Source organism: Manis pentadactyla, chromosome 11 (assembly GCF_030020395.1).
Source record: "Manis pentadactyla isolate mManPen7 chromosome 11, mManPen7.hap1, whole genome shotgun sequence".
Lineage (NCBI taxonomy): Eukaryota > Metazoa > Chordata > Mammalia > Pholidota > Manidae > Manis > Manis pentadactyla.
Genome location: NC_080029.1, coordinates 100,360,534 through 100,383,515, shown reverse-complemented (window position 1 = coordinate 100,383,515; position 22,982 = coordinate 100,360,534). Strand labels below are relative to the sequence as shown.

The following is a 22,982-nucleotide window of genomic DNA, read 5'->3' as shown; positions in this document are numbered from 1 at the left end:
TTGACTACTGAGTATTTTTTTTTTATTGTATTAGTCATGTTCCTTAAGCTTCTTAAATTCGATTCTTCTAAGAGCTAAGTACTTCATAATTCTTATGGAAACAGAATGCCATTTTGGTAAGGATCCTGTGGAGGTTAATAAAATATATCATGGATTTAAAAAACTTACTTCCTCACGTTTTGAGAAGATAATCACATCTAAGAAAGATCCTCTTGATAAAAAAGAACAGATACTAACTTTGTAATGTTGGCATCCCCCCACCCCCGCCACAATCTGTTCTGCTTCTGATAATAAAGCCGCTTGTCTGACTTGATGAAACAGATGGTAGCCGGGTGATCTACCACTAGAAGGCGTTTTCCACCGCCTCTGCTACATATGACAGGATTTCAGTTCAGGTGTTGTGGGACTCAAATACAATTACCTTGAGGATTTTAATATTTCATTCATTGAGCACTTTTACTGGTATGATCTATTTTTTTTGTTATGTGTGAGTTAAATTTTTCTTGGCCTTAAGAGTATTTTAACTTTGAAACAGCTTAAAGTAAAGGCTTACTTATTAAAGAACTGTTTTTTCCCCATAAGACATACTTGGTTTAATCTTTAGCTCAAGAATTGCTTTTTCAATTTGCTGGCTAGGTGTTTGTTTAAATATTGTTTATGTTCATAAAGTTTATCTCAACACTTTCTGTAACAATTGATTTATTGTAAGATTTGAAAGTGATTTAAAATATTCTGTTTTCTTCAAAAACATTTCTTAATAGAGGCTTACCCTTTTGAGTAAAAAAACTGGGCTTTCTAAGGGTGAGATTAAGAATTTTCTGTTAATGATTTCTAATTTAATTCTTTATGGTTTTAGGGCTGTAGGCAATAACAAGATGAGAGCGGAGCTGCTTCGTTTGAAAGTGGGAGGCTAGTGGGAATGGGAGAAGGGGCTAGAATGCAACCTGCTTATGGAGGCTCTCTGCCTTTCTTTTATAACTTCTGAGGGCCTCTAGATACCTCTAGGGTTTTTATGGTACATAGTCTGAAACCACTGCCATAGATTATGCTGTAAATTTGGTTAGGTGAAAATGGTGCTAAAGGGAAGAAGGTATTTGGAGTAAGGCAACTAGTACATTGTTAGGTGGTTGTCTCAGACTAAGCACTTAAAGAGATTTGCTGTGTAATTCAAATATCCATATCCAAATAAATGAGACATTAGTGGAAACATATCATGCAGTATAAACTGAAAATGACTAACAAGATGGTGAAAAACAAATGTTTGTCTAATCCAGATAAGATATTTGGATTTATACACACTTCCCAGGAATACATAATCTCATTGTTTCTTAGAGATTGAGATTTTTGCATAAATGAATTCATTTAATTTTTTCCTTATGCGCTATTGATGACCACTGAAGATAAATAAAGCACTACAAAGTAGACATTTTCTGTTAAATAAGATGCAGTTATTTAGGCCTTCAGCAGAACTCCTAGAACTAAGTAAAATGATGAAGTCATTGCCTATTGTTAGACCTGTAAATATCTTAAGTGGGCTTGGAGGTGATTCCTGATAACTGCCTAGATGCCTTCTCATCAGGGTCAGAAAACTGGTCCATGAGCTAAGAATGGGTTTTACATTTCTAAAGGGTTATAAGAAAAAAAAGCAAGAAGAATCTGTGTGGCTGTGTTGTCCACAAAGCTGAACTTTACTCTTTGGTCTTCTACAGGAAAAGTTTGCTGATTTCTCACTTAGAGTAAGAAACAATTCATATTTAAAAGGGTTTGTTTTACCCTTCCAGATCTCTTCAAAGAGGAAAGGATGAGAACTGTGGCTGATAACATGGCATCTTTCTTATCCAGGGGGCTAGCAGCTAGCTTCAGAATCTTTTCTCCATAGCAACACATGTATATTTAAATGGGGATTAATTTGGCTTCTGTCGTTTATTGAAAACTACCATTAGGCAGAGAGGATTGATAATGAGCAAACTCCATTTATTTTTCTATAATAATATTCTTTCAAGTAATAAATGTTATTTTAGATTTGATTTTGTACGATATATAGGTCATATGTTAATTTTTATATGTAGTTTAATTTTTAAAGCTTCTTCAAACCACTAATTTTGTTGTGTATATACAAATTAATTTTATCTTGACCTATATGTTTTTGCAGGATGATTGTCTTTTGAAAGTCTGGTATCCTATGACTGGCTGGAAGTCTTCGATTATACCTCAGGATCATCACGAAGTGAAAAGGAAACAGGCATCTACCCAGTTTTCCTTTGTTTATTTGGCACATCCCCGAGCTGTGACAGGTTTTTCATGGCGTAAAACTAGCAAGTATATGCCCAGGTTAGACAAATGTGTCACATAACTTCAATTTGTATATTTACTTGTTTATAAAAATAGTGAAAACAAAGGTCACTTTACTGCATTAACATGGTGGCGTAGGCTCTTGGTGTCCACTGCCTGAACTCAAATCCTGCTGTTAACTAGCTTCAGGGTGACTGATTGACTAAATTTATTTTTATTTTATTTTATTTTATTATTTTTATTTTGGTATCATTAATATACAGTCACATGGGCAACACTGTGGTTACTAGATTCCCCCATTATCAAGGCCCCACCACATACCCCATTACAGTCACTGTCCATCAGCGTAGTGAGATGCTATAGATTGACTAAATTTCTTAAGCTCTTTGTGCCTCAGTTTTTCTCTCTGTAGAACGAAGGTAGTAATAGTACCTACTTCAGAGAGTTGTTAAACTAAAATGTGTTAGTGCATGTGAATGCTTAGTACAGGCCTTTGCACAAAGTATGTCACAGGCAGTGTGAGCTGGTCTTGCTAGTGGTAGTGGGAGTAGAAGGTTCTAGGGAGGAAATGTTTGTAACAGGAAAGCACACACAGGAGGGAAATAAAACAGTAATAAACTGCCAATAATACATACGGTGGGAAGTTATAGCCTATACAGTGAATAAAGTTGTCAGGTGTTTCTCAGCTATCAACAGAGCCTTCTGAAAGGATTTACTTTGTTTTCCTCATTGTTACAGCATCTCTTGTAAGTATTTAGAAGATTCAACAAACTACAAAACAGCTCACACAAATGATTCCTGTGTTATATATGCAGTTCTAAAAAAGCTTGCTTAGAAATCTGTTCATTCCTGAGGGAGGGTAATTTTATCTGCTTAATATATCTGAGAACTGTTGATACCTGATGGGAATGTGGCACACATTATGGAAGTGCTCAGTAAGTGAATGATAGCATTGGGAATCTATACATTTTTGGAGTCTAAATAAAAGATTTATTCTGTTTAAGGTATTTGCACTCTTGAAAACATTTGCAAAACGCTTTACCTTTCACTGATACAGATTCTGTGTAAGCATTTTTGTAAAGGGAGAATGAGTTTTGGTACTTTCCTAATAAGCAGTTAAATCACTTCAGCTGCTTGATGCAGTGACATTTTTGCTTATTTTAACTTAGTGGAAATTGATTTATAGTTTGAAATTATATTCTCATTATTTTTTATTATGAAGATACTCACTTTTTTACTTATTTATAACCATTTAGATTATAAGAAGAATGATACAAAATAATGCACCTACTGCCATAAGCTGTGTATCAAATTGCATTTAAAGATCTTTTATGGTCATTCTGTAATTTTTGGTGATTAGTTTTTTTCTGCTGTTTAGTTTGTTTAAAGATACTACTATTCCTCTAGAGCCTAGTTCAAGCAGCAGATGTGTAATCTGGCATTAACTTATGTTACCTTTGTCAAGACCGTATCCTGGTTTTTATGATGTTCACAGTGACACTGTGTATGATTTCAAGCTCCTTGGTCACTCTTTCTCTGTGGTGTAATTTCTAAAGCAGTTGGAAATATATTGTCATTTAGCTTAGCTGTTTAAGGCATGATCTTAATGAACTAAGGTATGTCAGAGACAGTTAACCTTCCACCTCACAGGTGTGAGCAGGTAATACATTGAGTTTGGTGAGAGTGTGAAATAGTCAGTGGAAATCCAATACTGTTACTGGAAAAATAACTACACATAGTTCCATAAGTCAGCACAAAACAAATTCCGTAAGTCAGCACTTCTTTGAGGTCTTTCCTGGCTGGCTACTCTTATCTGAGTAGGTTCCCTTTATTGTCAGGTCATACTGTTAGTTTTGTACTGATGTCATCCTTATGTATGGAGAACCAAATATTAAAAGCGTTTTGTTAATTGATGGCATAGATATCCTTAGTAACTTCTGTTTCTTTTTGTCATTAGAGGTTCTGTCTGTAATGTGTTATTAACTTCATGCCATGATGGTGTCTGCCGGCTCTGGGCAGAAACCTTATTACCAGAAGATTGTCTTTTGGGTGAGCAGATTTGTGAGACTACCACTTCTAGCACGGCCAGCAACCTTACTCATGCTGGGAGAAACAAAGACAAAATACAACATGCTCTCGAGGTACTCTTATTATAAATGCTAAATGTTAGGAGTCTGGTGGGCATTCGTAAGCTGAGATGCAGTAGTGCACATGGTACATTTAAAAACTAAATAAATAGCAATTATCTTACTGTTTTATTCTTGTAAAACTATTCATTTTATGCCACTTAGAAGCCAAATACATTAGCAGTGGTCTCAGACATGTAGTCTAGGTAAATAACATAATTTTAATTCTGTCATTTTTGCCTGTCAAATGTGAAATTATAAAGAAGTAAGCAGCTGTGATTAGTAAAACATGTAAAGGTCTTTGAAGTTGGTTTTAATTAAAGTTATTTTGTTTCTGTTTCATGAGGATTAAACTTTTATTCTAATTAAAAATGATTACTTTGATCATTAGGAATAAAGATGTTATTAAGATATTAGACATAAGAGAGCTTTTATAATTGCTTTATAGTTTTCATGGTTTAATATTTTGTAAGTGAAATAATTTTTTAATTTTTAAACATATGACAAAAAAGTGCTTTCTAGGAAATTAGATTATAGTATAAACTGTTGTATCATGATTAGAGAATAAAATGAGATAAACACATTATTGCATTATTGAAAATTACCAGAAATGTATTATACTAAGTAAATGTAGATTACTAATTTTCTTAATTTTTCATGTGACTGCTTTATTATGCAAAAAATAAATGCTTATTCTAAAGTAAGATTAGGAAAAACATATGGAATTTGTAGTCCAACTACTCCAGTTACATGTGTATGTGTAGTTTTTCTTTATTTATAAGATCTGGATCATACAGTAGTTTTATAACTTGCTGTTTATACTTACTATGTTATAAACATCTGTCTATGTTACTAATTATACTTTTACATTATACATTTATATTACCTGTTTAATGGTTGCATAGCCAAAATGTCTTTGCTTTTCAACAAGCAGAAATATTTTTTGGCTTTGATAGGCAAAGGATGAGGTCCTTAGAAGTTTCATATGAAGTAGGCCTGCTCTGATACTATGATTGAGCACTATTTATACCTTTTTTTCCCAACATTTAAAGCATAAATGGAATTGAAAGCAAAAGTTAGAACAGTTAAAATTATATCTTGATGCTGATTGAAGTTTAGTGGGACAAAGTATTTACTTTACTAGATGTTTACAATCATTTGTATGTACTTATGTAACATATTTTATCTTTAAATTACATATGAGTTTTTGGAGACCAAGGGCTTTTGGAACCTCCATGGTGCCTGATATATTGTTTTTCAGGTGTTTGTGAAGTCGAATTACTAACTGCTGCATAAAAAAAAAGCAAAAGCAAAAATATAAGTAAATATATGTGACCAGTGATTTGGCAAATTTTTGCTACCTTTTAATAATGTTATTAATGCTGTTAAAGTTGTTTTTAATAGAAAAAAACAAATTGTCTGACTGAAGAGCTATTTTGTTTCTGACACCCTTTCCTACAAAACTCCTAACTGTAAGGTTCTACATACAGTTAAATTATACATTTTGTTCCTTTGGGAAAATAACCAGCCAATATTACACGAGCCTTGCTAATCTAATTTAAAATAATGACAAATGCTAATGATCTAGTGAAAATCATTTGGTAGGCTTTTTGGAGTAGGAGCTCTCTTAATATCCATCTGAACCCTATTATTAAGAAATAAGCAACTCCATAGCAGACAGAACAGAGGCAGAGGACACAAAGTAGAACTGATGTTTTCCATATGAAGAGGGATAAGGGATGTGGAAATTGAAAGGAAAGACCAGGTGTGTTACTCTAACCGGAAAGAATTGAGGTGATGCTACATTTTATTTAATGGAATGTGAGGAACAAAGGAAATGAATAGGAAAATATTGTAAAGCATGGTATTAGAGGTAGGTTGAGTGACAGAATAAGAAAGTACCATGAGGTGGGGTTATGGAGCGGAGAAAAGATCATGCTGAGAGTGCATAGTCCATGGAGTAGTCAGAAAAGTTCAGATGATTGAGTATGCTCGCAGAGAACTTTTTTGTCATACAGACATGTCTCGATTTAAACAAATTCCATAAGTCAGCACTTCTTTGAGGTCTTTCCTGGCTACTCTTATCTGAGTAGGTTCCCTTTATTGTCAGTTTCTGTGCCCTTTTTCTTCTTTATAATAGAGATCACACATTAGATTACTTCACTGTTTGGTTCTAAATGAGAATTTCTACTGGAAATATTCTTCCCAGTAGAAAGATTAGGGTGTTTTTTTTTTACTCATAATTGGTAAATTTCATCTCAGGACTGGAATATCCCTAGAAAACCAGACTTTGGACTCCTAATCTTAATAGAGGTTTCTGTAGATGATATTAGTAAGTATTGTTGAGCAATGACTTCTGCCTCAAATTATAAAATTTATAAGAACTATGGGAGATATATTCAGAATTATTCTACTATAGTTAAGAAAGTCTCATTTAAAATGGTCAGGTTTCACAGAGAGGAAAATCATAAAATCCTCAATAATCAAAAGGACTCTGATCAGAATTGATTAGATATTCAGAATTGGGGTTAGCAATTATTTTTATATTTTAGACAATCCACCATTTGAAAAATTTAAGAAAAGGACAAAGGAGGTCTTCTGTTCTTGTAACTCACACTGAGTTAATGCCTGACCAGATGGCAACACATGAAGTTCAAAGACACATTTCCCACCATGCAAATGCGCTGTGTCATTTTCACATTGCGGCAAGCATCAATCCTGCCACAGGTAAAGGATAGTAAAGTTTTATTTCTTATAAATATGCTGAAATAAGGTTAAGTAAATAGAAAAGTGGGACTACTTTTATAACCTGTTTTTAATTTTATGTTAATCTCTGTTTCCTTTTAAAATACTTCTTTATTAGATAAAAGATGCCATTTCTTAAATTGAGACTGTGATTCTCAGGGAGTAACTTCAAGTAAGCTTTTTTGAGTACTGTTGTTTATCTCGAATATAGCAAGGGCTCTACGCAAAGCAGAGCTGTAGCTGAGCCTGGAAACACAAATGGTGGCAGCCTGGTTAATTACTGCGATTTCCCTCCCTTTTATATTTACACTATTATTCTTTCTTCTTAACTCTTCTTTATAACTTTATCTAAATACGTTTTCCTTGTTTTTCAACATACTGGGTTTTCAACTGTCATTAACTTCTTGTCCTATACTTAGGGAATGTTATTTTTTTCTTCTAACCTGATATTTTCTTTGCTCTTTTCCTCCCATGTGGTTGAGAAGTATTTTGCGTCAGGTTCAGTATTGTCAAAAGCACATTTGAGAGCTTTTATTTAAAGGCATTGTTTTCTTACTGCATGAAAAAACATGTAAAGGCCTATAAATTTCATATTACATTGCTGGTAGAACTATATTTATATAAAGTTATAGTTATGCATCATTGAAAAAGAAGTCCATTGCTTCAGAGTGTGGAGGATTTTAATTTTAAATGTTTGTTTCTATAAAGATGACTGATGTTCAGTAAGAACAGTTCCAAAAGTCAGATCCTTAGGATGCTTCCCCACATTGTAGTAGTGGCTCTAGATATGTGCTGTCCAGTATGGTAGCCACTAGCCACATGTAGTTATTTGAACACTTGAAATGTGACTGTCTTGCATATATTGGGTCAAATAAAATATATGATTAAAATTAAGGTAACCTATTTCTTTTTACCCTTTATAATGTGGCTACTACAATAAAAATTACCTATGTGCCTTGCGTTTGTGGTTTGCATTATATTTCTATTCAGTGCTGTGCTAGCTGATTAAATGTTACTTTGCTTACTGATCTGTACTTCCTGACTTACACTTTCTGATGTACCACGTTAATTGTATTCTAAGGTTGTTTTTATAATATGAGCTTGTTTTCAAATGTTGGTGGCTTTAGATTTTTTAACATTTTTAATATTTTTAAAAGAAACGAATTACTTACTGTGATGAATATCTAACTTCAGACAGATGCAGTTAGTGATAGTATGCAGTAAATTCAACATACACTAGAAAGCTTGACTTTTTAACTGTGTACACATAATTAAATGGAGTAGGATCATAGGATTGTTCCCTATGGATAAATGTTCTGTCATATCATTTGGATCTTAAGCACTGGAAATGTTCTTCTGGCCGTTGAGTCTTGCTTTCCAGCATATTTATTAACTTTCACCTTTTAACCAGTTTTCTCTATCTTCACCCTAACTTACTACATACTATTTAAAAAATCATTTTATAAAAATATTTAACATCATGCATTTATAAGTATGGTATGTAAATGCAATACTTAGGTTGACCACATTGATTGCTAAAAGCAAATAATTTTGCATTGTAGCCCTCTTCCTCTTCTCCACCTTTTCCTGAGGAAGAGTTTTGAATGTTCAGTAAACTGAAAGCATATACAGTGAATACCTATGTACCCTTTACCCAAATTCATCAGTTGTTGATGTCTTGTCATGTATGCTTTTGTTCTCCCTCTTCTGCCCATTGTATTTATATCTGCTCCCTCCTCCCTTATTTTTGGCTGAGCTGTTAGAAAATAAAGTTGTTAACTGACATTAGCCTTCATCCCCTAACTATATTACCACATTACCTAAATATTTAAAAATCTGTCTTCTCATAGAGGATTTCCTAATAACCACAATATTGTTACCACATGGAAGGAACATGGATAAAATATCATCTAATATAGAGTTCATATTAAAATATGGATTTTTTAATGCATTTGATGTTACTTCTCTTTAAACTCCTCTAATCTAGAATAGTCCCCTTGTCTGTTATCAAAAAAAAACCAAACAAACCATCAATCTCAAAAAAAAAGCTGTCTCTGAGTTATTATTAACAATGCCTTACAGTCTAAATTTTTATTCATGATAAGATTTGGTAAAAATTTTTTGCAAGAATATAGGTACATAGGGGATGTACTGTTTTATAGGACTATTAAGTTACAAATCATATTTTATATAATTTCTTTCATTTTTATCAGAAAACTAGGACTGTCATTCAGGAATTGGAAAGAGAAAACAACTTGGAGCTTTATTTGACACTGATATTTGCTAATAGTACATTACTAGACTATCCTGTGCATTTTATCTCATTTCCCTTTTTTTTCTTTCTGTTGAATGGATTATTTATAATATGAGTTAGAACTACAGAGATTAATTTTTTGAGTTATACTATTTGCATGAACTAATCTATATTGTGAATTTTAGTTACCCCAAATGGAGAAAATCTGCTATATCTAGAAGTTTGCCTGCCTTCCTGTGTTCTTTCTCACCATTATTTTCTCCCAGCTTTTTAGGAAAGTTTCAAACATTCAGAAAAGCTGGGAGAATAGTACAGTGAATGCTCATTTTCTCCATTTTGATTCAACACTTCATACTCTTGGTTTATTCCTTCTGTGTATATACATATATGTACATGTGCATGTTAACTTTTTTCATAATCTTTTCAAAGTAAATTATACAAATCATGGCGCATCATCCATACATATTATAGCAAATATTTCCTAAGAACAAGGAGGTTCTCTCATAATCACAGTGTCATTATTTTACCTAAGAAAATTAGAAGTAATTTCATAATATCTAATATCCAGTTCATATTTAAATCTAAATTTCTGGAGTTATCTCAAAAGTGTCTTTTATAGATGCTTTTCTGTTTTTTCTTTCTGTTTCCCCATCTCCCAACCAGGATTCAATAAAGGTTTGAGCATTTGGTGCATTTGGTTTTTAAATTAGTAATTTAATTCCATGTAAGTCTGTGCTATTATTTCTTAGTGTTTACATTTACCATTAAATTCAATTAATGTTTTTACAAATCCCAGCAGGTTATGTTGATATGTTTAGCACCTTTGCTGTGTAAGTATAGAATTACTCTTTATAAGCATTTGTCATATTTTTAAAGACATTAAAAATTCTTATTGAAATCTTGTCTTTTTTGTTTCCACAGATATTCCAAATGTCTTGGTTGGCACTTTATTTAATATTGATGATGGAAATGGGGGCTTTGTAGTTCATTGGTTAAACAACAAAGAATTTAATTTTACATCATCTACTGAAACATTTATGCAGCAATTACGAAAACTTTCTGAAAAGCAGGTTGATCATGAAAGTGACGAAGGAGATAGAGAAGATGAGGAACATTCACAGGAGGAAAGAGAGAGGGGTTTACATATGAAACTAGACCATGGTCAGTGACCTATGTTCATATATTACTTTTTTTGAGTTAACAACTTTATATGATACAACTCTTAGTTTGTAATCCTTCCTCCTGCTTCCTTCCTTTTCACTTCTCCACTAATTCCACAAACATTGCTAACCGTCTTCTGTGGGCCATCTTCCATCTAACTCTGTGTGCTTTGTTATAACATTGCTTTGAGTTATGTGTTGCTTTAGAAGTCATATCCTTTTTGGGGCAGCAGGTTTTGCTATGGTAAGAGTAATGGTAGTGTAAATGAAATTTTGATTACTCTGAAAGTACAAAATATAATAATGTTCAGTTCAGAACTGAAAATAGTTTCCTTCTTTTTTTTCCTGCCTATTAATTGGAAAAGAAATTTATAGTTTCTTAAGATAGTATGCTATTTTACACTATTGATAGTTTAGTATGTAAATGAATTTTTATAGTATTAGACTGTACTGATAAATTTATTTTCTGATTCAGAATTATCCCTGGATAGAGAATCTGAGGCAGGTACAGGATCATCAGAACATGAAGATGGAGAAAGAGAGGGAAGTCCCAGAACCTATTCACGACCTAATGTACCAATGTCACTGCCCACAGTCCTGCTTGATCGCAAGATTGAAATGCTGCTAGCTGAATGGAATAAGAATCCTGACATGCTTTTTACTATACACCCTGTAGATGGTACCTTTCTAGTGTGGCATGTAAAGTATTTGGATGAATATAATCCCGGAATATTTAGACAAGTCCAGGTATGTTTTACTGATGAAGCAATTACTACATTTCCAAAAAAAAAAAGATGCTATTTAGATTAGCAGGTCTTCAGAAATACAGAAAGATTTTGTTTTTGGTAAGCAGCTGACAAGAGAAAACTTATTCTTACTACCAAAGGGAATCAATGACCACAAATTTTATAAACTGTTAGTTCAAATGAATTTTTGAACCTGGTTAAAAATTCAAATGAATTTTATAAACCAGGTTAAAATGAATTTGGCTTTGAAATATGACACTGAATATTTGAATATGTGTGTATTGGGTTTTTTTCTGAGAATTCACAATATTTTGAGTAGGCTTAGGAGTGTGACTCAGGATGAGCTCTCCCTCCCCCAGTTTTATTAACTAAATTTAGTTATCTTTATCTGTTACCTTTCTGAACTTGATTTCTATACAGATTTGTGGTTGTGGTCATTTAGATATAGAAGCAAAGCACTTGAAACTTTTTTTCCAGTCTTCTCTTAGGCAAATAAATAGAGATATATTATGTAACCAGAGGAAAGGGATTAGACCATAAAGAAGTTGGAAATGATATTTTTTGCTAGGAAGCTGAGATTTGACATTTTGAAAATGGAAGTATTTTTGGAAGGCTTTCTGAGAGGAGGTGAACTACTCACATTGAATCATATAATTTTGTTTTTCAGGTTTCTTTTTCTTCCCAGATTCCTGTTGCATTTCCTTCTGGTGATGCCAGCTCTCTTAGTAAAAATATCATGATGTATGCCTGTGTAAATTCTACAAAGGATTCTCACCACATTCTGTTACACCAAGAGATGATGGCTGTAGGCAGTCCTCACGGATCACAGCCATATTCTAGATCACATAGTACAAATATGAACATTTTAGCTCCCACAGTAATGATGGTCTCTAAACACATAGATGGTTCTTTAAATCAGTGGGCAGTCACTTTTGCTGATAAGTCTGCCTTTACCACTGTTCTGACTGTATCTCACAAATTTAGATACTGTGGTCATCGATTTCACCTCAATGACCTAGCATGTCATTCAGTTTTACCACTGTTACTGACATCATCTCATCATAATGCTTTGTTGACTCCTGAATCAGGCTGTCAGTGGGACTCAGACAATAAATTAAGTAGATTAATGGATCCTGTAAGACATATAAAAGGCTCCTTGAAACAACCTCTTAGAAATGCAGCAACGCGTACATTTCATGACCCGAATGCAATCTACAGTGAACTTATTCTGTGGCGTGTAGACCCAATAGGACCTTTGTCATACACTGGAGGAGTATCAGAACTGGCTCGAATTAATTCTTTACACACTTCAGCCTTCTCAAATGTTGCGTGGCTTCCAACTCTTATTCCCAGTTATTGTCTTGGTAAGTGCTCCTTTTAATTGTGAAATTAATGAAAGCTTTACATTGCTACTTACCCACAAATGGTTTATGTTTGCCATTATTAGAAGGATTTTAACAAGTATTCAGAATGTAGGCACCAGATTTATGTTTGGAATTTCTAGAAGTTTGTTTTTAATCTTTTCCCTCTGACTACTAATTTTCTATTGAAATTTTTTGTTAATAATTTTATATCCATTAATTGTATGTTTCATTATGATTCTGGACATGGTTATGCCTAAAAAGAGAAATGTGAATATTGGTTTCTTGTATTTCAACCAATAATAAAAACGAACTATATGTTATAATGCAAAGCTTTTACTTTCTCAGGCACATATTGTAATTCTGCAAGTGCTTGCTTTGTTGCTTCTGATGGCAAAAATCTGAGACTCTATCAAGCTGTGGTAGATGCAAGGAAATTACTGGATGAACTGTCAGATCCAGAATCTTCTGTAAGTATTTCCTAATCTTTATTAATATAGCTAAGCTGATAAGGAATTCTCTTTTAACTTGGCTAGGACTTCTGTTTGTTAGTTGGCATTTAGGGGAATGAGGATATATTCTGGGCTCTCTGTGACAAATTTATTTTTTTTGTGTGTGTTCCAAGGTATATGAATCAAAATTGTAGTCTATATCATGTATCAGCACATTTTACATTTGAGAAATAAATATGATTTTTAAGAATATCATAATTTCTTGACGTTTTTCATTCTCTGGTTCTGCTAATTTTTCTTTGTTTTACCTCACTCTATGTTTAGATTGGAAAATTGGAATTTTTCTGAGATTGATTCACTATTTTAAAAAAACCCAGTGGTTAGAATGTTATCAGTGGGTGGCAGTATCTTATTCTGGTAGCTCTGTATGTGAACTGAAAGTCATGTATGTTAGTTAATATTAAGATTTGAATAGTGAATTTTCCGCTTACCTATAAAAACAAGCCTTTTTAAAAAACACCTGTTCTAATAAAAATGTTTGCAATATTGAAAATGAGAGACTGTTTTTGAGTGCCTAGTATGTACCCCTAGATATGCAGGGAATATGTTATATAAGTTTCATCAGTATCTGTGTTTAAAGGGCTTTTAATTTAGATGAGAGGAATTATTAATAAAAGGTTAAATAGCAGTTTAAGACAGAAGAGGTGTCTGAGGGTGGTATGCAATTAATTGCCAAACAGATGGCACTGGAAGTTATTTCATAGTTCAGAGGAGAGAGATCAGATTAGGGCAATCATAAAAATGTTCATTAAGGGGAATATTTGTTTAGTTTCTGACAGATGGATAAGATTTAGAAAGAAAAATCCTTTGTTTCTACTTGAATGAGAAAATGACCTGGAAGTGTGGATACAGGAAGTACATGTACAAATAAGGTTTGTTCCAAAAACAGTGAGAAAAGCAGCTGGACTGGAGTCAAAGGTTTGGCACAGAGAAAATTTAGAAAAGTAGCAGCTTAAAATTACAGAGTTGGAAGATACTTTAAAGGTCACCTAGTCTAACCAGCCATCTGATGCTTTATTTCCATCCACCATGTTCTTGCCAATTTGTCATCTGACTTCCAAGGAGGGGAACTTAACTGTAAATGCAGCTCATTCTGTCTTAAGAATTAACCTCAATATAATATTGAAATTAAATGTGTATTCCTTAAATTCTGCTTGTTAGCCTTAGTTACATTTAGAATAAGTCTAGTATTTCTTGCATATGAGAGCACCTCAGATAGTAGAAAACTATCTTGTAACCCCTGAAACTTTTTTCCTCAAGCCAACCCTGTTTTCCCTCTACCCATACATTTCTCTGTTTTATATTTCACCCTGGCTACTCTTGTTAGCAGTTTTTAGTTTGTCTGCACTCTGGGTATTATAGGATAGCTAGAATATAGCAGTGTTATTATGGCTTTTCTCATTAGATGCTATTATGATTTGACCCTCATGCCACATTCTTTGTATGTCATTGATTCATATTGAGCTGACTCTCAAATATCCCAAAGTCTTCCTTTACCAGTAAGCCATTCTGTATTTGTGCATTTGAGTTTGGGACCCAAATGTAGGCTTATTTCCCCTATTATACTTCATCTTGCTAGGCTCAACTTAACAGTATAATCTTTTAGTATGTTTTGAGTCCAGATTCTGTTATTTGTGTTACTGCTTTATGACCTATATCATGAGCCTATTTGATGAATGTTGTTCTACATCTTCATCTAAATCAATTGTAAAAATGTTAAACAGGACAGTATTAAGAAAGAGCCTATCACTGTACATTTGTCTCCACTTTTACTGTCTGACATATTTCTCCAGCTTATCCCTAGGATTTCCATGAGGCAACTTGTCATGTATTTGGCTGAAATAAAATATACTCTGCCTACCAAATCTTAATGCAGTCAAAAAAGGAAGTCAAATTTTAAAGAGGTGATTGTTTTAATGCATAGTAGGCTGAATCTGAATATATGTACCCTGATATTTCTTGATGACTAAAACGTACTAAATGGGCACCGAGCTTTTAAGTCAGATTTGCTGAAGTATGTTGTCTTCCTTTTTGAAAATTAAAGTTTGCCTATTTTAGTCTTTTGACTGTGGCCTTCCCCAGGATTTCTGAGAGAATGTCTTCTGTGGGTCATTGATTTCATTTGCAAAATTTCCCAGTAACCTGGAAATTGTTTCTGTATTATTTTTACAGAAAATATAAACTCATTTACAACACACACATTCTTGGAATTTATTTATCTTGGTCTTCTACTCCCCTTTAACCAATATACTATTTTTTCTAAGCATTTTTCATTTAAGTTAAAAAGAAATGCTTATTCACTATAGAAAACTTTCATTTCTTTCAATTTTGCAAGCTAAATTCTTGAAATAAAAGACCAGAGACAAAGTAGGAGTTAGGAGTTCTTTATTCTCTGAATCTTTATTAACATTATATCAGCCTGTGTTAAAGGGCTTATCTTTTTCTTTTTAATCGGAAAACAATAACTTACTCAGTGATTCAGTTAAGTTTTAAATAAATTTTTAATTTTAGAATAGTTTTAGGCTTAATAGAAAAGTTGCAAACCCAGTACAGAGTTCTCATATACCCCGCAGACTGTTTTCCCTATTTTAATATCTTATATTACCAGAATACATTTGTCACAAGTAAGATCCCATCTTTGGTATGGTACAATTAAACTTTAGACTTTATTATAAAGACGTAACTGGTTCTTTTTTTTTATTAAGGTATCCTTGATATACAATCTTATGAAGGTTTCACATGAACAACATTGTGGTTTCAACATTCACCCATACTGAGTCCTCACAGCCACCCCTCCCTATTGTACTCACTGTCTATCAGTGTAGTAAGATGCTATAGAGTCATTTCTTGCCTTCACTGTGCTGTACTGCCTTCCCTGTGATCTACCTATATTGTAGTTATGAATTATATATGTACTGCCTTCCCTGTGACCTACCTATATTATAATTATGAATTATAGCCCTCCTCTTTCCCCATCCACCCTCCCCCTCCCCTCCCCTTTGGTAACCACTATCTCTCCGAGTCTGTGAGTCTGCTGCTGTTTTGTTCCTTAGGTTTTATTTTGTTCTTATACTCAACAAAAGAGTAAAGTCATTTGGTACTTGTCTTTCTCTGCCTGGCTTATTTCACTGAGCATAATACCCTCTAGCTCTATCCATAAATATGCTGCAAATAATAGGATTTGTTTTCTTCTTATGGCTGAATAATATTCCATTGTGTATATGTACCACATCTTCTTTATCCATTCATCTACTGATGGACACTTAGGTTGCTTCCATATCTTGGCTATTGCAAATAGTGCTACAAAAAACATAGGGGTGCATATGTCTTTTTGAATCAGGGATCTTGTTTTCTTCAGGTAAATTCCTAGGAGTGAAATTACTGGGTCAATGGTGTTTCTATTTTTGTTTTATGAGGAACCTCCATACTGCTTTCCACAACAGTTGAACGAGCTTAAATTCTGACCAACAGTGTAGGAGGGTTCCCCTTTCTCCACATTCTTTCCAGCATTTGTTGTTTCTTGTCATTTGGATGTGGCAATCCTAACTAGTGTGAGGTGATATCTTGTTGTGGTTTAATTTGCATTTCCCTGATTATTAGCAGTGTGGACGATCTTTTTATGTGTCTGTTGGCCATCTGAATTTCTTCTTTGGAGAAGTGTCTGTTCAGATCCTCTGCCCATTTTTAAATCAGATTGTTTAGGTTATAAGTGTTGAGACATGTGAATTCTTTATATATTTTGGATGTTAACCCCTTATTGGATAAGTCATTTATGAATATATCCTCCCATACTGTAGGATGCCTTTTTGTTCTGCTTATGGTGTCCTTCGCTGTACAGAGGCTTTTTAGTTTGATGTAGTCCCACTTGTTCATTTTTTATTTTGTTTCCCTGGCCTCGGAGATGTGTTCAGGAAAAATTTGCTAATGTTTATATTCAAGAGATTTTTGCCTATGTTTTCTTCTAAGAGTTTTATAGTTTCATGACTTCCATTCAAGTGTTTGATCCATTTCAAGTTTACTTTTGTGTATGGAGTTAGACAGTAATCCAGTTTCATTTTCTTATATGTAGCTGTCCAGTTTTGCCAACACCAGTTGTTGAAGAGGCTGTCGTTTCTGCTTTGTATATTCATGGCTCCTTTATTGTATATTAATTGGCCATGTATGTGTGGGTTTATATGTAAGCTCTCTATTCCATTCCATTGATCTATTGGTCTGTTCCTGTGCCAGTACCAAATTGTTTTGGTTACTTTGGCTTTGTGTAGAGCTTGAACTTAAAGGAGTGTAATCCCCAGCTTTTTTCTTCCTTCTCAGGATTGCTTTGGATATTTGGGTCTTTTGTGGTTCCATATGAATTTTAAAGTTATTTGTTCTAGTTTGTTGAAAAATGCTTTGGTATTTTGATAGGGATTGCATTGAATCTGTAGATTGCTTTGGGCAGGATGGCCATTTTGACAATATTAATTCTTTCTATCCATGAGCACAGGATGTATTTCCATTTATTGGTATCTTTAATTTCTCTCATGAGTGTCTTGTAGTTTTCAGAGTATAGGTCATTCACCTTGTTCATTAGGTTTATTCCTAAGTATTTTACTATTTTTGATGCAATTGTAAATAAGTTGTTTTCCTGATTTCTCTTTCTGCTAATTTGTTGTTAGTATATATAGGAATGTAACAGATTTCTGTGTATTTACTTTGTATCCTGCAACTTTGCTGAATTCAGTTATTAGTTCTAGTAGTTTTTTGGTGGAGTCTTTAGGGATTTCATTGTATAATAACATGTCATCTCCAAACAGGGACAGTTTAACTTTTTCCTAATCACTTTGATGCCTTTTAATTCTTTGTGCTGGCTGATTGCTGTGACTAGGACCTCCAGTACTGTGTTGGGAAAAAGTGGTGAGAGTGGGCATCCTTGCCTTGTTCATGACCTTAGAGGAAAAGCTTTTAGCTTTTCACTGTTAAGTATGATGTTGGCTGTGAGTTTGTCATATATGGCCTTTATTATAACATTGAAGTACTTACCTTTGTACCCATTTTGTTGAGAGTTTTTATCATGAATGGGTGTTGAATATTGTCAAATGCTTTTTCAGCATCTATTGAGTTGATCATGTTGTTTTCATCTTTTTTGTTAATGTGGTATATGACATTGATTTACAAATACTATACCATTCTTGCATACCTGGAATAAATCCCACTTGGTCATGATAGATGATTTGTTTGTTTGTTTGTTTGTTATTACTATTTTTTTTTAGTATCAGTGATCTACAATTACATGAGCAACATTATGGTTACTAGCCCCCCCCATCACCAAGTACCCCCCCACAAACCCCATTATAGTCACTGTCCATCAGCGTAGTAAAATGCTATAGAATCACTACTTGTCTTCTCTGTGTTGTACAGCCCTCCCCATGCCCGCCACCCTACATTATGTCTGCTAATCGTAATGCCCCTTTTTCCCCCTTATTCCCTCCCTTCCCACCCACCTACCCTCCCCAGTCCCTTTCCTTTTGGTAACTGTTAGTCCATTCTTGGGTTCTGTGAGTCTGCTGCTGTTTTGTTCCTTCAGTTTTTTTCTTTGTTCTTATACTCCACATATGAATGAAATCATTTGATACTTGTCTTTTTCTGCCTGGCTTATTTCACTGAGCATAATACCCTCTTGCTCCATCCATGTTGTTGCAAATTGGATGATCTTTTTGATGTATTTTTGAATTCAGTTTGCTAATATTTTGCTGAGGATTTCTGTATCTGTGTTCATCAGGGATAATTGGTCAGTAATTTTCCTTTTTTGTGATGTCTTTGCTTGGTTTTGGTATTAGAGTGATGCTGGCCTCATAGAATGAGTTTGGAAGTATTCCTTCCTCTTCTACTTTCTGGAAAACTTAAAGGAGGATAGATATTAGCTCTTCCTTAAATGTTTGATAAAAGTCAATGGTGAAGCCATCTGGTCCAGGGATTTTGTTCTTAGGTAGTTTTTTGATTACCAATTCAATTTCATTGCTGGTAATATGTTCAGATTTTCTGTTTCTTCCTGGGTCAGTCTTGGAAGGTTGTATTTTTCTAGAAAGTTGTCCATTTCTTCTAGGTTATCAAATTTGTTAGCATATAATTTTTCATAATATTCTCTAATAATTCTTTGTATTTCCATGGTGTCTGTAGTGATTTTTCCTTTCTCATTTCTGATTCTGTTTATGTGCATATGCTTTCTTTTTTTCTTGATTTATTTGGCTAGGCATTTATCTATTTTGTTTATTTTCTCAAAGAACAGGTTCCTGGTTTCATTGATTCTTTCTATTGTTTTATTCTTTGCAATTTTATTTACTTTTACTCTGATCTTTATTATGTCCCTCTTACTGACTTTGGGCCTCATTTGTTCTTCTTTTTCTAGTTTCATTAATTGTGAGTTTAGACTGTTCATTTGGGATTGTTCTTGTTTCCTGAGGTAAGCCTCTATTGCTATATACTTTCCTCTTAGAACTGCCTTGCTGTATCCCAAAGGTTTTGTTGTGTTGAGTTGTTTTCATTTGTCTGCAAGTATTGCTTGATTTCTGTTTTAGTCATTGATACATGAATTATTTGGGAGCATATTGTTAAGTCTCCATGTACTTGTGGCCTTTTTTGGTTTTTTTGCATAATTTATTTCTAGTTTCATACCTTTGTGGTCTGAGAAGCTGGTTGGCACAATTTCAGTCTTTTGAATTTACTGAGACTCTTTTTATGGTCTGGTATATTGTCTATTCTGGAAAATGTTCCATATACACTTGAGAAGAATGTGTATCCTGCTGCTTTTGTGTGGAGTGTTCTATAGGTGTCTGTTAGGCCCATCTGTTCTAATGTGTTGTTCTGTGTCTCTGCTTCCTTACTTATTTTCTGTCTGGTTGATGTGTCTTTTAGAGTGAGTGGTGTGTTGAAGTCTCCTAAAATGAATGTGTTGCATTCTCTGTACCTCTAATTCTGTTAGTATTTGTTTCACATATTTGGGTGCTCCTATGTTGGGTGCATAGATATTTATAATGGTTATATTCTCTTGTTGGACTGACCTCTTTATCATTATGTAATTATGTCCTCTTTGTCTCTTGTTACTTTCTTTGTCTTGAAATCTATTTTGTCTGATGTAAGTATTGCTACTCCTGCTTTTTTCTCCCTATTAGTTGCATGAAATATTTCTTTCCATCCCTTCACTTTAAATCTGTGTATGTTTTTGGGTTTGAAGTGAGTCTCTTGTAGGCAGCATATAGACAGGTCTTATTTTTTTATCCATTCAGTGACTATGTCTTTTGATTGGTCTATTCAGTCCATTTACATTTAGGGTGATTATTGATAGATATGTACTTATTGCCATTGCAGGCTTTAGATTTGTGGTTACCAAAGGTTCAAGGGCAGCTTCCTTACTATCTAACCATCTATGTTAACTCACTTATCATTCTATTTCAAACAGAATCTAAAGGTTTTTTTTTTTCCCCTTCTTTTTCTTCCTTCTCTACTCTTTATAGATTAGGTTGAGGTCATATTCTGTACTCTTTGTGCATCCCTTGACTAACTTTGTGAGTAGTTGATTTAATTTCGTGTTTGCTTAGTAATTAATGGGTCTACTTCCTTTACTGTGGTTTTATTTTCTCTGGTGACAGCTATTTAGCCTTTGGAGTATTTCTGTCTAGAGCAGTCCCTTTATGGTACCCTGTAGAAATGATTTGGTGGTGGTGAATTCCCTCAACTTTTGCTTATTTGGAAATTGTTTAATCCTGGCTTCAAATTTAAATGATAATCTTGCTGGGTAGTGTATTCTTGGTTCGAGGCCCTTCTGTTCCATTGCATTAAGTATATCATGACACTCCCTTCTGGCCTGTAAGATTTTTGCTGACAAGTCTACTGATAGCCTGACAGGCTTTCCTTTGTACGTGATCTTTTTTCTCTCTTTGGCTGCTTTCAGTACTCTCTCCTTGTCCTTGATCTTTGCCATTTTAATTATTATATGTCTTGGTGTTGTCTTTTTAGGGTTCCTTGTGTTGGGAGATCTTTGTACTTGCATGACCTGAATGACTATTTCCTTCTCCAGATTGGGGAAGTTTTCAAGAATTATTTACTCAAAGACACTTTTTATCCCTTTTTCTGTCTTTTTCTTCTGGTACCCCTATACTGTGAATATTGTTCCATTTGGATTGTTTGCAAAGCACTCTTATTCTTTCATTCCTAGAGATCCTTTTTTCTCTCTGTCCCTTGACTTGTTTTCCAGTACTCTAATTTCCATTTCATTTACCATCTCCTCTACCTCATTAATCTGCTTTTAAACTCCTCCATTGTATTTTTCATTTCAGATATTGTATTTTTCAAAATTTCTATCTCTTTGTTGATGTCCTCCCTCAGACCTTGCATATCTTTCTGTAGCTCCGTGAGCATGTTTATGCCTTTTATTTTGAAATCTTTATCAAGAATATTGGTGATTTCAGTTTCACTAAGCTCTTTTTCTGGCATTGTTTTCTTATAATTTTCTTTGGACCAAATTCCTTTGCCGCTTCATTTTTTAGTGTTTCCTATAGAATAATAACTTTGTTTAGATCATGCCCTCTAGTGCCCAGAAGCTCAATTTCTTGTGCAGAGCCCCAGCTGTTGGTGAGCAGTGGGTGTGGTGCCTTTCTATCTTGCTTGTAGTGGGCTGGGTGGGCCGTCAGCTGATTGCCCACGAAGGGAAAATACTCTGTGAAGGTGCTGTGTGCCTGCAGCAATGGCAGGGTTTGCAGGCAAGTGGAACAGGCATCTACCAGGAAGAAAGAGCTCAGCTAGGATGGTTTCCTGCCTTCTCAGCGATAGCACCTGCCTCCAGTGCCAGGTCTAGTGGTCCAAGTGGGTAGGGAGAAGCCTCTGTGCTGCCTCCCTGTAGCTGCCATGGGCAGGTCCACCCTCTGGCTGGCCTGGCACAATGGCAGGGGCAGCAGGTGAGTGGACCAGGGTCTACTAGGAGGAAGGAGCAGCAGTTGTGTACCCAAGTGGGCAGTCTCAGGGCTGGATTGCCAGCCAGGGACATGGAATAGCTGAAGCTCCTGAGAGTTGTCAACCTGCTGGGCTGAGTGTGCCAGGATGATTTTGTCCATCTGCCCTTTTTTCTGAGCAGCAGCTCTATGTACTCTTCGCCCCTTTAGTTTCCTTCTTGCTGCTGGGAAGTCCTTCAAACTGTCTGCCTTTCTTTTGTCCCAGAGCTGCCAGTTGTGCATACCTGTTCTCCACAAGTGGCTGGAATCTCAGTCTCTCCGAGTATTCCACACCTCTTTGCTTTCCAACTCCACTAATCTCCAGAGCAACATGTAATGTGAGTTCATGCTCCTGGAGCAGATCTCTGGGGCTGGGTGTTCAGCAGTCCTGGGCTTCTACTCCCTCCCCACTCTGTTTCTCTTCCTCCTGCCTGTGAGCTGGTGTCTGGGGTGGGCTTGGGTCCTGCCAGATCACGGTCTTTGCTACTGTACCCTTTTCCGTGAGGTCTTCTCTTTTCCCCAGATGTAGGCAGTGTGTTCTGCGATCTTCAGGTTGCTCTTTCAGGATTAGTTATATTTGCTGTATTTTCATGTTTTATATGATTTTGGGAGGAGATTTCTGCCTCATTTTTCACACCACCATCTCTTTTTCTGGCCTGATTTTTCTATTAATGTCCTTTTTGTGTTCCAGGATTCCTCCAGAAAACCACACTGTATTTAATCACATATCTCCTTTGCCATGATCTGATATGGGACAGTTTTTCAGTTTTCTTCATCAAGTTTTTCTCATAACTTTGACAGTTTTTCATGGTACTTGTCAGCT

The 22,982-nt window shown here is 34.7% G+C and overlaps 1 protein-coding gene across 4 annotated transcripts in view; it reads left to right on the top strand.

The window, feature by feature from the left end:
• DMXL2 (Dmx like 2) overlaps positions 1–22,982 on the top strand; it is a 169,547-nt gene that overhangs the window by 47,567 nt on the left and 98,998 nt on the right. For all 4 annotated transcript variants that reach the window (XM_036917781.2, XM_036917783.2, XM_036917780.2 and 1 more), the window contains exons 7-13: positions 2,153–2,331; positions 4,250–4,433; positions 6,971–7,145; positions 10,339–10,578; positions 11,053–11,324; positions 11,991–12,687; positions 13,033–13,154. In XM_036917781.2, coding sequence (XP_036773676.2) covers positions 2,153–2,331; positions 4,250–4,433; positions 6,971–7,145; positions 10,339–10,578; positions 11,053–11,324; positions 11,991–12,687; positions 13,033–13,154 — 1,869 coding nt within the window. The remainder of the gene's footprint in view (positions 1–2,152; positions 2,332–4,249; positions 4,434–6,970; positions 7,146–10,338; positions 10,579–11,052; positions 11,325–11,990; positions 12,688–13,032; positions 13,155–22,982) is intronic.